The sequence below is a fragment of the Triticum dicoccoides genome, chromosome 5A (assembly GCF_002162155.2).
Source record: "Triticum dicoccoides isolate Atlit2015 ecotype Zavitan chromosome 5A, WEW_v2.0, whole genome shotgun sequence".
NCBI lineage: Eukaryota > Viridiplantae > Streptophyta > Magnoliopsida > Poales > Poaceae > Triticum > Triticum dicoccoides.
The window spans coordinates 5,351,161-5,365,310 of record NC_041388.1 but is presented as its reverse complement, the minus strand read 5'-3'; the positions used below and the strand labels follow the sequence as shown (position 1 = coordinate 5,365,310).

General features: G+C 39.8%; 1 protein-coding gene across 5 annotated transcripts in view; it reads right to left on the bottom strand.

Moving 5' to 3' along the window:
- Positions 1-2,660: 2,660 nt before the first annotated feature.
- Positions 2,661-14,150, bottom strand: part of LOC119298745 (protein ALWAYS EARLY 2-like) — a 15,206-nt gene continuing 3,716 nt past the window's right edge. For 3 of the 5 annotated variants that reach the window (XM_037576031.1, XM_037576032.1, XM_037576033.1), the window contains 19 exons: positions 13,847-13,977; positions 13,087-13,182; positions 12,301-12,363; positions 11,795-11,872; positions 11,075-11,264; positions 10,002-10,261; positions 9,542-9,914; positions 8,961-9,044; positions 7,831-8,111; positions 7,685-7,732; positions 6,539-6,850; positions 6,261-6,439; positions 5,911-6,193; positions 4,866-5,024; positions 4,575-4,739; positions 4,333-4,473; positions 4,025-4,249; positions 3,124-3,414; positions 2,661-3,022 (listed from right to left, as the gene is read on the bottom strand). In XM_037576031.1, the coding sequence (XP_037431928.1) occupies positions 2,849-3,022; positions 3,124-3,414; positions 4,025-4,249; positions 4,333-4,473; positions 4,575-4,739; positions 4,866-5,024; positions 5,911-6,193; positions 6,261-6,439; positions 6,539-6,850; positions 7,685-7,732; positions 7,831-8,111; positions 8,961-9,044; positions 9,542-9,914; positions 10,002-10,261; positions 11,075-11,264; positions 11,795-11,872; positions 12,301-12,363; positions 13,087-13,182; positions 13,847-13,951 (3,507 nt within the window). In that variant the 5' untranslated portion in view covers positions 13,952-13,977 and the 3' untranslated portion in view covers positions 2,661-2,848. Of the gene's footprint in view, positions 3,023-3,123; positions 3,415-4,024; positions 4,250-4,332; positions 4,474-4,574; positions 4,740-4,865; positions 5,025-5,910; positions 6,194-6,260; positions 6,440-6,538; positions 6,851-7,684; positions 7,733-7,830; positions 8,112-8,960; positions 9,045-9,541; positions 9,915-10,001; positions 10,262-11,074; positions 11,265-11,794; positions 11,873-12,300; positions 12,364-13,086; positions 13,183-13,846; positions 13,978-14,150 lie in introns of those variants that run through there. The other 2 variants (XM_037576035.1, XM_037576034.1) reach the window with 2 other exon arrangements.

Sequence of the window (14,150 nt, the reverse complement as noted above, 5' to 3'; positions counted from 1 at the left end):
TTTCTGTTGATGCCCACCAAAGCACGGATCGCTGCAATCTCCTGCAAAGAAAGCGGCTTAATGTACATATCGAGGTAAGCTTGCATCCTGTTCGCAGAATGCTTGCTGCTCTTGCGCGACAACACTACTTCCTTGGATGAAGCCTAGATCTTTTCTCATGGTGCTGATAGAATCAAGACTTCTGAGTGGATCTGTCAGGCCATCATGCACAAAGTCCGTCCTCTTCATGTTTCTGAATTCTGCAATGGATTCTGTGACTATGTTTATTTGGAGTGAAGAACAATGTTGCCTTCTCAACACCTCAAAAGAGGGCTCGCGGCTGCTCCTGCGGCGAGTGAGCTCACGTAGCGGCGCTCGCTCGATCTCGCTGCTCCGGCCGGCCATGCACCTACCTCCACCAGATTCGTATAGCGGCGAAGCTGGTGTCCGAACTTGGATCTACTATATCTATATCTATACCAATATATAGTGTGTCAATAGATTCAAATATTATCTGTTGGATATGCTCCATCCAACGGCCGATATATGGCAAATCCGAGCATTATCATCCGTTGGATAAAGTTTTCAACTTAGATTCTGCCACATTGCCTTCTAATTGAGCCCCCAACTCTACCATCTCATGTGTTCTAGAAGCATCTTTTTACATGCTTATCTAATCAAATGTTTTTATACATTTTTGTATATGTGATAAACATTTTCTCTATTCACATTTAACATTTTTCATATGCTTGGTCAGCATTTTACAAAAACAATTATAGTGTTTCTATATTATATATATTTAAAATATTTTAAAGCATAAACAAAAGTTAAAAATAAAGAAAAAACGAAAACAGAACATGTAAAGAAACAGAAAAGGAGGCTGTGGCCTCTGGCGCTCCTGAGCCGACCCATCATGGTCTCACCTTCAGCGAGCGTTCCCAAAGTCTCGCCGAAGGCAAGATATAGGGGTGCCCATAGCAACACACCCTAGGCCGCCCAAGGCGAGGGGCGGGGAGGAGGACGCACGTGCCGTCATGCTCTTTCCCGGCAAATACTCTATCGTAAGGAATGCTTACGTTGAAGTTGTCATGCTCTTTCCCGGCAAATACTCTATCGTAAGGAATGCTTATGTTGAAGTTCTCTCACTTGTTTTGATCTTTCCTCAGCCAAGGGAGAGTATGATACCATCGTACCCCCATCGTAGAGGGCACTGAGGTTTCCTCTCTTGCACACCTAGAAAAGGCGGCGTTATGTCAACCTACATATATGCTTGATGGCTCTAGGCCGAGGCATAATGTCGCCTTTTCTTTTTTTCGAAAAGGGGGATTCCCCGGCCTCTGCATCAGAACGATGCATACGGCCACATTTATTAAAAAGAGTAAATAAGGTTGAACAAGGTCTTAAAGTCTGCAAACAAAAGGAGCGGCAAGCTCACACAGAGCCTCAATGCCAAAACAGAAAGCCTAACAAGCCACAACCGGCTGGCAAATTAACAGATAGGTAAACTAATCGTCTATCCTATTACATGACCGCCATCCAAACCGGTTGAAGATATCCCGCGCTACCATCTCCCACCGGACAGATCCAGTAACCAAACGCTCCCTGGCCTCCGTCGGAGTGAGTAAGGACCACATACGGATCAGCGCAGTAGCCCGGAATAAAACCTGCAAAAAATGAATAGTTGTTGTTCTGTTAAAAGCCAAATCATTTCTGCAGTTCCAAATTGCCCATAACAACGCACAAACTCCTACACGAATGTGTCTAGCTGTTTCGGAATCTATCCCAGCAAGCCACGTCCCGAATAACGTGTTGACCGAAGTCGGGGGAGTAATGTTAAAGACAATTTGCACAGAGCGCCACAAGCCTCGTGCCAACGAGCAGTCAAAGAAGAGGTGCTTGATGGTCTCCTCCCGATCACAAAAACTACACCTAGTAGAACTTGTCCAGTTACGCTTAACTAGATTGTCCTTTGTTAAAATTACTTGTTTATGTACAAACCACATAAACACTTTAATCTTTAAGGGGACCTTAACTTTCCAATCCTCTTTGAAACTAGGAATCACACTTGAGTTAAGGATATCAATATACATTGATTTAACTGTGAACTCCCCAGATCTAGTAAGCTTCCACCACAACTGATCGGGCTGAGGATTTAACTGAACCCCCCATCAATCTCCAAACCAAATGAAGCCATGCTTTCCATCGGTCACCCACAAGCACCCTCTAAACTGAATGTTGAGCGGAATGGACTGCAGAACCGTGGCAACAAAAACCTCACGGCGCTGAACAATACAATAAAGGGACGGATACTGGGTCGCGCGCCAAGCCACGTATCCTCCCAAAATCGAGTGTCATTACCATTACCGACAATACAGCCATGCAAGAGATGAAACCTCAGTGCCCTCTACCAGATGGAAGATCAAGGTAACAACCATGTCGATATATTGATCCTTTTGGTTTCGAGTGGCGCGGCAAAGAATACATGTTAGGCAAAATATTGTCGAATATGGGCATTCGAGGTGACCACATGGATAGCCCAGCCTTCGCCCCGTATGTTGGCCCTTATTATAGGTTTTAATTCATATTTTACTACGATTTTCAGCTCGAAAAATTGTCGAGGAAGAGTATCCAAGTTAAATGTATAATTTCTATTGCTCAACAACAAAAAATAACTAACAGGATACGACAACAGTAATAATCATAATATAATACTAATAAGATGCACCTTGTCCAGAGTACAGACAGACTGTTGTAAGCTCGAGAGCACAAGCCACATACCATTGTCAAGTTTTCTTTTTCCCTACAATATTATATGTATATATAGATAACAAAAGAAGAGTCTTTGATACCCATGCATGACACTAGCTAGCTAGCCACTAGGAGTGGGTATCAAGGCCAGCATCTGGTTCTTGATGATACCCATGCACATCTCGATCTCCCTGAAGATGGGTACGTTCTGCGAGCTGCACGGCTGCAGCCGCGACAGCGCCGAGTCGAGGATGTGCGCCACCTCCGCGGGGTGATACTGCTTCTCCGTGCAGTTCTGATGAATCCAAATGATGGCCCATTAAATTTGTTAGAATTCATAAGATGACCAAGAAACATTGTGACAGAAGAATTCTCAAGAATAAATGATTTACTTACCTGTATCATCAGGATGGTCGCTACACAGGACGAAATCAGCTCCGACGGGAACTGGGCTTCGGAGTCGCTGCCGTTGGGCAATACTCTTGGACTGGAAATGTTATTAGTTGCTGCAGCAGGGTCGAAGCGGCCCGTGGCGCTGTTGTCTGAATTTGCCTGCCCCGAATCGGGAGGTATCCGCCTTATGCCGAGTATGCTCGAACCAGAGCCGGTGCCACGGAGGTTCAGATTGTCTAGTGCTTCCCCTATCTTGGCAAAAGCGTTCTCTCCTTCGCTTACTTTGCACATTGCCTGGTTAGACAGAGAAAAAAAAAAGGCACAGAGCAAACATGAACATTAATTAAAACAAAGCACAGACTTGTACTTCAGAAATTGCAAAGACAGAATTAAATAGGGACATGGAACAACTCTACAAGCTGAATGCTCAATGTATCCAACACTAAACATAACTACGCGGGTAAAGCAGACTACAGAGCATGTAGTGCACATACGAAAAAGATAATGTGCTGATGATTAATGAAACTAATTCTGCCTCTTTACTTCCCTCAAGGACTGAACTTTACATATATGATTGTTAGATATAAGAAAACTTGGTTGTCTTTGCTACGTATGTACATCTTCACTTTCAGTTTCACATATTCTACCATTTGCAAAATATTTACTCTTCAATTACCAATTTTAACATATTGCTCAACTGGTTGAAAAGAGTTTACTTTCCTTAGTTCTGATAACACGTATACTTATGATTATTACCATGCAGTGAAACTGATCTTTACAGGATGCTGGTGGTGATGATTCGAAGTATATAAAAGCATGAATATATTATATTCAGAACATCAAGGACTCCTGGACTGGGAGGCATAACATGAAACTGACAGAAATACAAGTGTGACTGTCTAACCTGAACAGCGACATCAACCATCGTTTTAGCTTTGGACCTTGAAGTCTCAATAATTTCCATTACTTGGGATCCAGACTCCTGATTAATATAACCAAAAAGGTTACTAGATGGGTCCGGTGTTCTGTTAGAAGCTCCACCATTTTCCATGGATTTATTAGGATATGACTGCGTTGGCTGCCCATGAAATGTGTTCCGTTGCCGCAGACAAAGCAGGGCTGAAGCCACCTGAGCATGAAAACATATTGTAAGTACATAGAATTCACGAACGGAACCACTGCAAGTAACACGTAGAGCTGGGAATTAATTACATGATCATTCGAATCTCTCAGCTGGACAAGAACCATGGCGTATTGCTTCCTGAAGTGCTCCAAATCTCTAATAATTTCCCCATCCTTTTGCTTTCCAGACACTTCTTCGTTCATGTGCCTCAACTCTACCAGCAAGGCTTCCTACAAAAGATTATATAAGTTCACAACATAAATACAGCTGGATACTTGAGTCGAGTAAATATCCCAAAGCATTAGATAAAATTCCACAGACACAAGCTTGCCTTCTTATCAAGAGCACGCGATAGTTCAGCAAGAGCCCTTATATCTGCTTCTCTTTCCTGAATCTGTGACAGCGTACATGGCTGGCCGTACATTGCCTGTTGTGCAGCGACTGTAGCCTCGTTTGCTGTGGTTTTGGCCTGTGCAATCGAATCAAATGCATCCCCCTGCAAGGGAACAGTTAAACACTGAGTATACAGATTATAGTAGCTTGCTTCATTTAAATACTTATGGGGTTGCTTCATTTAAATACTTATGGGGTAACAGTTTCACCAGCACTGTCAAAAACTCACATTTGGTATGAATCTTGGTGCACCTCCACCACCATACTCTTTGGACCGATCCTCAAACTTTACTTCTGAGAAGCTGCTGTAGTATTTATTCACGATATTTTGGCGTCGGAGAGACTCAGGGAAATTTTCCAGTGGGTGTAACGGCATACAATCAATATCCTGCAAAGTAACAATTTCGTCAACAATAACCATGTTTGGGTCAGTAACAGCAACCTATTTGACATACCACATATTTCATCTTTACATCAGTGTTTCTTATTATATTCCAACAGAAACAAAAAAGAATCAGTTGGCACTGAGTCACTCAGGTAGAAAATTCTTCCATAAGCATGCGCCTTCCCTGGATGCAACACAGGTGAAAGCATAGTGTGCAAGAAATGCAATTCACATAGTAGCCAAAACACAGAATGTGTACTCCACACATTGATAGGCATTGTCCTAGAATGTGCGGTCAAATTATTTACCTTTGATCAATGATCCGTTTATGATAATTTAGATTGGACATAAGAATAAATATTGGTAGATTATTGTCTAGAAAGAATACGCTTGCCATACTATAATTCTTTTAAACATTTACAAATAAATACAGTATAAACTTGTGGTTGAAATTGTGTTCTGGACACAATGTGGATGTCCAAAACAAAACTTCTTTGTGACTTTATGACTAAGAAATTGCTAAAGATCCCCAGCAAAATAAAATAAAATTGACAGCACCCAAAAGCAATGCCAAACAGTCTTCAAAGCAAAGACAGGGGTGTACTTGGTCTAAGCATACTCAAATGTAAAGAGTGAAGCATTACAAAAATGTATTCTCCTAGTTTCTCAGTTCAGCATTAAATACTTGCTCCCCTAGCCTTTTGGTTCATCCACACAGCCATACATCACTACCAAAGTAAGAGAATAGGTTTACTGAAATCATGCATTGTGGAACATATCCAAGAAATCAAAATATACGACAGGAAATGATTTAAACCAGAAGATATAAAATAAAACATACCACCAAAATAATGAAAAGAAACTTGATAGACATTGGTTACCAACTTACCATCACAAACTCAACACCCAGCTCCGGACGATCAAATTGAACCCGACAGCGACTACGGTCAACAGTCAAAACACCCCCATCATGAAGTTCTCTTGTTTTGGGATGACAGGCTATAACACGCTGCCCAACTGCTAAGGGCCGAGCAAGATCAGTTGGTAGACCTTCTCGAACACCAGACTGAAGTTCAGCATAGTGTTGTCTGACTGACTCGCGATACTGAGAAAGCTTTTCCCTCTCCTCTTGTAAAAACTGCTTTGACAATCGACGTGGCTTTCCAAGAGAACTGCAAAACAGTAGACTCAGAAAAACAAACGAAGCAAAAGCAAACAAGGCAACTGAAGATAACAGACCTCCTTATAACACCCCACTCGACACGAGTCAGCCTTGGTACATGACCCAGCTTTACATGATTCAAGTACTCCACAAATTCACTCTTCGCAAACCATGGATAATCAATTGCACTATAGAACCACTCAGACATGCACCATCTCCGGAGGAAACGTGAAGATAAGCAGTGAGAGAGCTTGTCCTGCAACAGGTCAGGGTAAATTTAAGTTGTAACTTTCACACCTTGCAAATGATGGGATGCATTGATCAGCAAATTTATGTTGATAAAACAATATCAAACCTTGAGTTCAGCAACGTTATTCACTGGGTAGGAAACATTATCGCACGAATCATCAGCGCCCTCAGCAGGCTTGCTCTCTGGAGCAAGTGCTTTCAAAATGCCTAACTTGCGCCGGCTTTTAGACTTTGATGCCGAGTCCGATTGCTGAGTTATTGCATTTTCTGTCATGTCCACCGTATCCATGGCTTCTTTTCCAAAATCAGCATGTGCTGGAGAACTTTCCTGTGCTTTGGACTTGTTTTGTTTTGAAACTGGACTGACATGAGTATGCCTACCTTTATTAGAAGATACCTTCCCTTCTTCAGCGGAAGCCTAGCAAATGAAGATGTACAAGCAAATTTATATTCATTTACACACACAGGAGAAAAATAAAAGGTAAACTTGGCTATGTCAGGTTTAGAACAAATCCACAAAGCCTGAGGTTCTTAATTTGTTGGGAGTCACTGTAGTGGTAGTAGGTCACCCAGGGAATATTTACAAAAAAGGCAGGATGTTTGGAAGGGGGATACTTTGTCAATAACAAAAGAGTCACTTCGATTAAGGTACGTCTTAGCAGTACCCTGTTTACTATATATCAATGTATTTACTTCAAAACTATCTACCACATGGATAAGAGAAGGAGAAATTTTCTTTAAAACAAAAGGTCATACAACAAAAAGGTATCATCTCCTAAGGTGGAGAAGCTGCCTTTTCCCAAGGTTAATGGAGGTTTAGGGATTAAGGATTTGTGAAGGCCTAATTTTATTCTTGCTGAATGGTGGTGGAAATTAGATTAAGGGGTCTGCAGCAGGACATTGTCAAAAACACATATTGGCAGCCTCTTGATGTCACAGATGAAAAACAGACATAATCTCCTCGTTGGACTGATTTGTTGACTGAAACTATATTTCCAAAAGATTAAAACAAATCTGCACAATGCGGCCTGGTTTTCAGAAGATTATTTATTATGCTAATATATTCTGTGTTATATAATCAAATGGACAAAACTGCAATTACTGAGACTGCGGTACTAAATCCTTGCTTCAATCGTGCATTGGACTTAAATGCAAAAGAATCAACTGAAAGTTCGTAGTATTTTAGATGAGAACTTGAGAAGTGATTATCAGGAACCAAAGGAAAAGACAAAACTACAAAAGGACAGCACACCTCGGTCTTCTCACTATCTTTTAGTGTATTCTTCTCATCTTTGGAGATCTGTGCATAAAGCAACAAAATATATGCACATCATAAGCAGCATAGACTAACAATAATGTGGCTTGTGTCATATTGAATAGGTACAGTTTTGGAAATACCTTCAATGTGGAAGACTTTCTTTTCTTTTTCTCCATTTTAACACCACATTTACAATCATCCTGCTTTACGTCAGAAGTACTCCCGTCATGATGGTGATCTTTAGAAAGTCTAGCTTTTTTCCTGGTAACCACCTCGTTGCTTGCAATTTCTGACTGCCTTTTGATCTTTTTCGTTTTTCTGGGCTTATCTTTTTTGTCAAATAATGATACTGCTGCAGGCACACTAGGCTTATCATCAGATTCATTGTCTTTGCTTCCATCCTTAAACTGTGCCGATGATTCTGGAAAATGGTTAGGGGTAGTATCAGTAGCACAATCAAACACAGAACATTAACATATCAATCAAAAGTCAACTCTGCAATATCATTTTTTATCCATATCTTTTGTGAGATTTTCACATGAAAGTGTGACGGTTAGAACTTACAAGCAATCTACCTGTGGACCTGGCTAAACAATTTGTTCACTTTAGTTACAAAGCTTATTATTGAGCAGTATCCCCAGTATGTAAAAGTCTTGTGTCGCAAATAGAAACCGGCAAATTGAGTGAAGTGTGTTGCACGTAAAACAGATTGAACGCAGCACAGCAAATCTTTGTTTAGAGTATATATCCAAGGCAGAGCACAACTACAGCGTTGCCCAGAAACTAGTCAACTGTAGACAGGTGCTTAATAGCATTATAATATTGATAAAACAAGAAACATTCATTGCATCCATTTCTTCCAAAAGACATAAAGCAACAACAGTGGTGCAGGCATGTTTAGAGCTGTAGGGTCTAATAACAGCCCTTGTGTGGAAAGGAATTGACAGAGAACTTCTTAAATGATTAGAGCTCGTAGATAATCAACTCTGACTCAACCACTATGCAGCACTGTCTCGTAGCTTTATCCCTATGACTGTATAAACTTTCTGTATCTCCATGCAAAAACATAGTGAACAGGAATGAGATTGGCAAACTAATTTGGTTGCAACAACCCAAGTACTGAACTCTGCTAAATTGTGCATTGCATTTGCATGGTTATACCACATAATTAGAGAAGTTGCATGATAATGGATAAAATGAGGTGCATGGAAATCGAGTAATGGAAGTATAGCTCACAACATCTGAAATTAGCACCATAGATAAGACTAACCAGATTCAGCGATAGAAGAAGGTTGTAGAATATTCACAGAGATATCAGCTAATGTATGTAATGCGTCGAGAGCTGACAATTCATCTGCAGAACAAAGACCAGTCAGTCAAACAGGACCAAATATTTGGGCTATGTAGATATCAAAGCAAGAAATACAACAAGTTATCCTCCTCAGGAAGTTTGTAGGCAGATTGACTGTTTATTTTGCAGGATGCAACAACCCAACAGGACAATCAATATTATGAAATAAAAACTGATGATAGACAATGCCAGCACAGGGCATACTTATTTTTCATCACATGGTCAAGAAATGCTGCACATATAAGAAGAAACTCAACCAATTTGTCCACCTTGCTGAATACTATTGCCATTTGACAGTTAGGATATGTCTATATTGTATTCGGTAGTTGAGAAAATACTGCACTGCACAACTTTGTAAAAGATGAGACTCAAGCCCCTTAAACCACCATACTGATAGTTTCACACATGCTAGAAGCCTAGAAGAAATAATGCTATGACTGTATTTCAATAATTTAATTACTTTTGCCCAAAAATAAAAGATATTGTTAGCACACACATACCGCCAAAAAATAGTTGGCGGCTTCTTTTGTTTGATTTGTTAGATGGCCATGAACCTTTACTTCCAAATACATCCAAATCTGATATATCCTTGGCCTTTCTGGAACTACACCCTTCTTCGGTGCCACTGCAAGCCTCTCTATCATCCTCGAATTGATCGTCTGTTTTGTGTGCAGCTTTCTTTCTTCTCTTTTGCGACCTCTTAACTTTTGGCTTAGACTTGCCAGACGCAGAACCTTCGTTATTCAGAAAATAGGAAGCATCTTTGGGATAGTCGCCAGTTTCTGCTTCCCTGCTTCCTAAGCTACCTTCTGGATAATCAGCGTCTACTTGAAATCCATGCATCTTTGAACTTCCCATCTCTGAATCTGCATTCTGCAAGCATCATCCAGAAAATCTGATTATGCAATTACTTTGTGAGACGGGTGACCTAAAGATAAAGAAGAGATTATGGGTTCTTACTTTTCTGTCGATACTTTTACCAGGAGACAGGAACATTTGACCACTGGATCTTCCAGATGTTTGAGAAACCTGAGGTGAGCCTCTTTGACAGACCTCTGCCAGAGCTAAAGCAGCTAGAGCACCTTCTTCATCACCATTATTAGCATCTGGTTTTGCTTGTCTATTTGATGGACCTATCTTGTCATCTCGGTACATGCTTGCAACAGGCACTCGTGGAGTCCTTTTTCCAACAGCACGGGGCTTGTTACCTACAAACAAGTCTAGACAAGTTTCAGACCTCAATCCTGTTTTTCTTTGTTCAAGGAAAGTAAAAGGTGCACCATTGTTTGAACTAACTTCAGCTCCTGCCAGAGAAACTGAAGCTACAAAACATGCCAAGTATATATAATACTATCATGACTGTAATCCTGTGAGATCTTTTACCAAAACTGTTATGATCATAAGATAGTAGAGAATTCTAACTTAGAAGTTTTGATAGAAAACTGTAGGGGGAAGCCTCAACATTTGACACAACTAAACAAGAACCCAAATTCATGTCCGTAAGGACTTGAACCCAGGTTGTGGGATTGTCCATCCACTCCCCCGCCCAAGTGAATTAGGCTTGCTTCTAATTCTAGCTTAGAATTAGTGTGTTGTTGCTGATTTGCTATAACATACTGTCAATTAGAAGTTTACGACAAAACATAGAGGTATCCATATATATTAAATAACAAAGGAAAACATAAAACGGTACACAGATTTCTTGTAGATTGTGAAATGTTTTCTGCTCACAGTTTCATTGTAGATTGTGAATTGTTACAGTAACTACCATGCTAACGTAGAATGAATTTGGACAGAAACTTTTAGTGAATGAAGTTGTGAACTGTTTTGTGTTTTCCTTTGTACTACCTCTGTATCAAAATAAGACATTTTTGCAGTTCAATTTGAACTGCAAAAACGTCTTATATTTTGATACAGAGGTAGTAGAAAGAACTTTATTAGATCCAAATGACAAAACTCTACTAAAAGATAAACTAAAAGGAAATACGAAAAGAAAAGGACACATGCTTCTTTGATTTCAATGTTCAAATTACCTCCAGAACGTTTCTTCTTCAACAAAGAAAGGCATCCATAGCTCGATGAAGCAGGCTGAGATTGCAATAGATCAGGGTAACGTGTATCAGATGCCTTCGACACAGACTGAAGCTTTGCACGGCCACGCTTCTGTGGCTTCCTAGAAGTTTTTGGTGAACCGTTACTCTCATGATCACTGTTACTCCCATCCTACAGTTCAGAACAGATGTCCATAGACATAAACATTCTTGATAAACGCAATAAAATGATATAGCATACTGACAGACAACTTCTCTAAACTGAAACAAAGCTGCTCGAGCCACATATGAAAACATAAGTGCTACGTCCACCATTCACCTATGTGTTGTAATCTTCTTACGAGATAAATTCATTTCACTTAATGACGCTGAAGTAATTCCTCAAAAATGTTGCTATAAATGATGGACAAGCAATGGAGTCTGCCTGGAAACCATTAAATAGCTTAAGCTAGTCAACACAAATGACTATTACAATCTTAATAGTGGAGCACCTAGGCATTTCAGTACAACTATATTATTAGGTGCAATAAATAGTTCTTGGTCTCAGAATCTGCACTTGATATAGTTTTTGCATATATCAAGAGTCGAATAACATTTCATACACTGCTTCTGGAATTCTTGTTCTACTTCCATAACATTTTCAGGTAAACTACAGTACAGAAGAAGCTTTTGAATATTATAGCCGTTCAAGTTTAACCTTACCAGAATATTATAGTGATCGGTCATCATCGCTATCAACCCTGCAGCAGTAGCAGTTCCCTCTGGAAGAGACAAATATGCCTGGACATGCAGCAAAGCTTGGTCGATTTATCAGCATAACCAAAAATAACAGAAAAACTTGAACTTAGCAAAAGAAAGACAGACACATGCAACATGAACTGTAATACTTATACGATCTATTTGACTGACCTATCATGAATGCATCAGTGCATGGTGGGGGATATGGTTGGAAAAGAAATGGATGGAATCCGAGATCTTGGTAGATGAAACAGAAAATTAGTAGATGGAATCTTATGCTATGAATATTTCAAGTATTGCTTTGCTAGAGATTATCCCACTGATCTACAAGAAGCAGAGCATCATAACAGCAAATTCATGTCACAAATTTTAATCGGGATTGAGAAGTTGAAAGTAGGTGGTGCATGAAGTGGAATCAAGTGCAGACAATTCAGAAGAGCCACCGTATACAAAGGAAAGCTGGGATTTACCCTATTCATGTTGTAAAGAGCCTCCACCATATCAGATGTTCTATCATGGACAGCACCAGCCACCTGCAAGTTGTTTTTCATCAGTAATATGAATAGAGGTCTCAAACTAGATATTATTAATCCTTGCCCAAGACACCAGCAGGATCAGAGGAAACAAGACTGGTAACTTTGCCAGGCTAGGTGGCTTCTTAGGACCAGAGATACAGTTAGCCAAAAGATTGGCTGGCCAGAGTAGGATTTTGACTAAGCCGGCCAAGTCAGATTTGGGTGTGCACTGAGTTGAATCTTGGCATTTAGCTGACTAATCCCACTGCCAACAGTCCCGGGGGAATCCAAGGTGGGTACAACACTGCCACTACTACTTGAAACTCACACAGTTGAACTTTCTTAAGGAATGCAAGGATCTAACAAAATATATTATTGCTTATCGGTAGGTGAGAGAATGATGTACGCATAATAATAATATGGTGCATTAGCTTCTCATATACTGTGTACATGATATAACAGCATGACCTGATGGATTACCAAAATTATTTTCCCTGTTTGTAAACCACATGTATTTAATAAAAGGGACCCTTAATAGAAAAAGGGAAATAACAAACATGTAGTCCGAGCAGCGACCCAGGTACACAGGACCACATTGCTGCTAGATATAAGGACTTTCTCAGGTAATCATGTTGATGTAGGACAGTACAACGAAAATATGGCATGTGGTTGCCTAAATAACAAATTTCTAACTCTTCCATAAAAGTAATACCACTGTACAATAGAGGGTAGAGATCAAACCTTCCTCCAATCTTTTCCATATTTTCTATAAGCTGCATAGAAGCGCTCCAACTCATCTTTGCTCCACTGAGAACCAAGGTCGGATAGTTTCTTCTTCTGCAGATAAATGTTTCTTTGATCAATGGTCAACAATGTAATTGATATAATATAACCCACAGTGATCTAAATAAACAAAACAGATAAATGCATTACTGCATTAGCAATCCCCAATCCATGCTTGAAACTTCTTTCCCAAGGAAATATAAGGCAATTAGAAAATTTGACAATCCTTGACAGTGCACACCATGTACCAGATCATGTGAGCAAGCACAAGTTCAGACTTCAGAATAATACACGATAAGGAAAAAAGAGTAAGTTGCATGCGGGGAAAAAATATTTGTTTGTTGATTGACAAAAATATAATGTACATATACTGTTATAGTTGTCCTAATTGTTACATTTAGCAAGCATGTTAGTATCTAATCTATGCTACTTGCATCTTAATAACATCACACAATTGTACATATCATACAGAAGTAGTGACCATTGAAAACATATGGCAAGCAACATAGCACAGATTTTATAATAAAACCGAGATAACACCAAAACTCCGATAAAACCAGAGGCTGACTGACTTTTTTGTCCAAGTCATACCACTGGCATGTAATTTGGAGCTGCCATTGTTAGCATTTTGCTTATATTGTTATACATGTGCGGAATTTAGATGAATCAAATGCTGATTTAAGACATTTTCAAGACACTGCTGAGTGCAGATACTTACTCGCACTTTATTTTTATGTACAACTGTTGCATCCTTTTCCGGCCAATCTTCATTAATTTTGGCATAGCGCTTGTTTACATTTCTCACTTTTCTGGTGGAAGACATTGAAACTCACAGAACTGCCTGAAAGTCTGGAAGACAATTCACTTGAGATTAGCCAATTTTCTTCAGTAGCTCTTGGATGAAAAATGCAAAGGAAAACTGAATAAAAAAAGAGGTAAACAGGAAGGCTAACAATATTTTTCAGAATAAAACATGTATTTACATACACAATCTTCATGAAATGTTATATATAAGGGAAGGT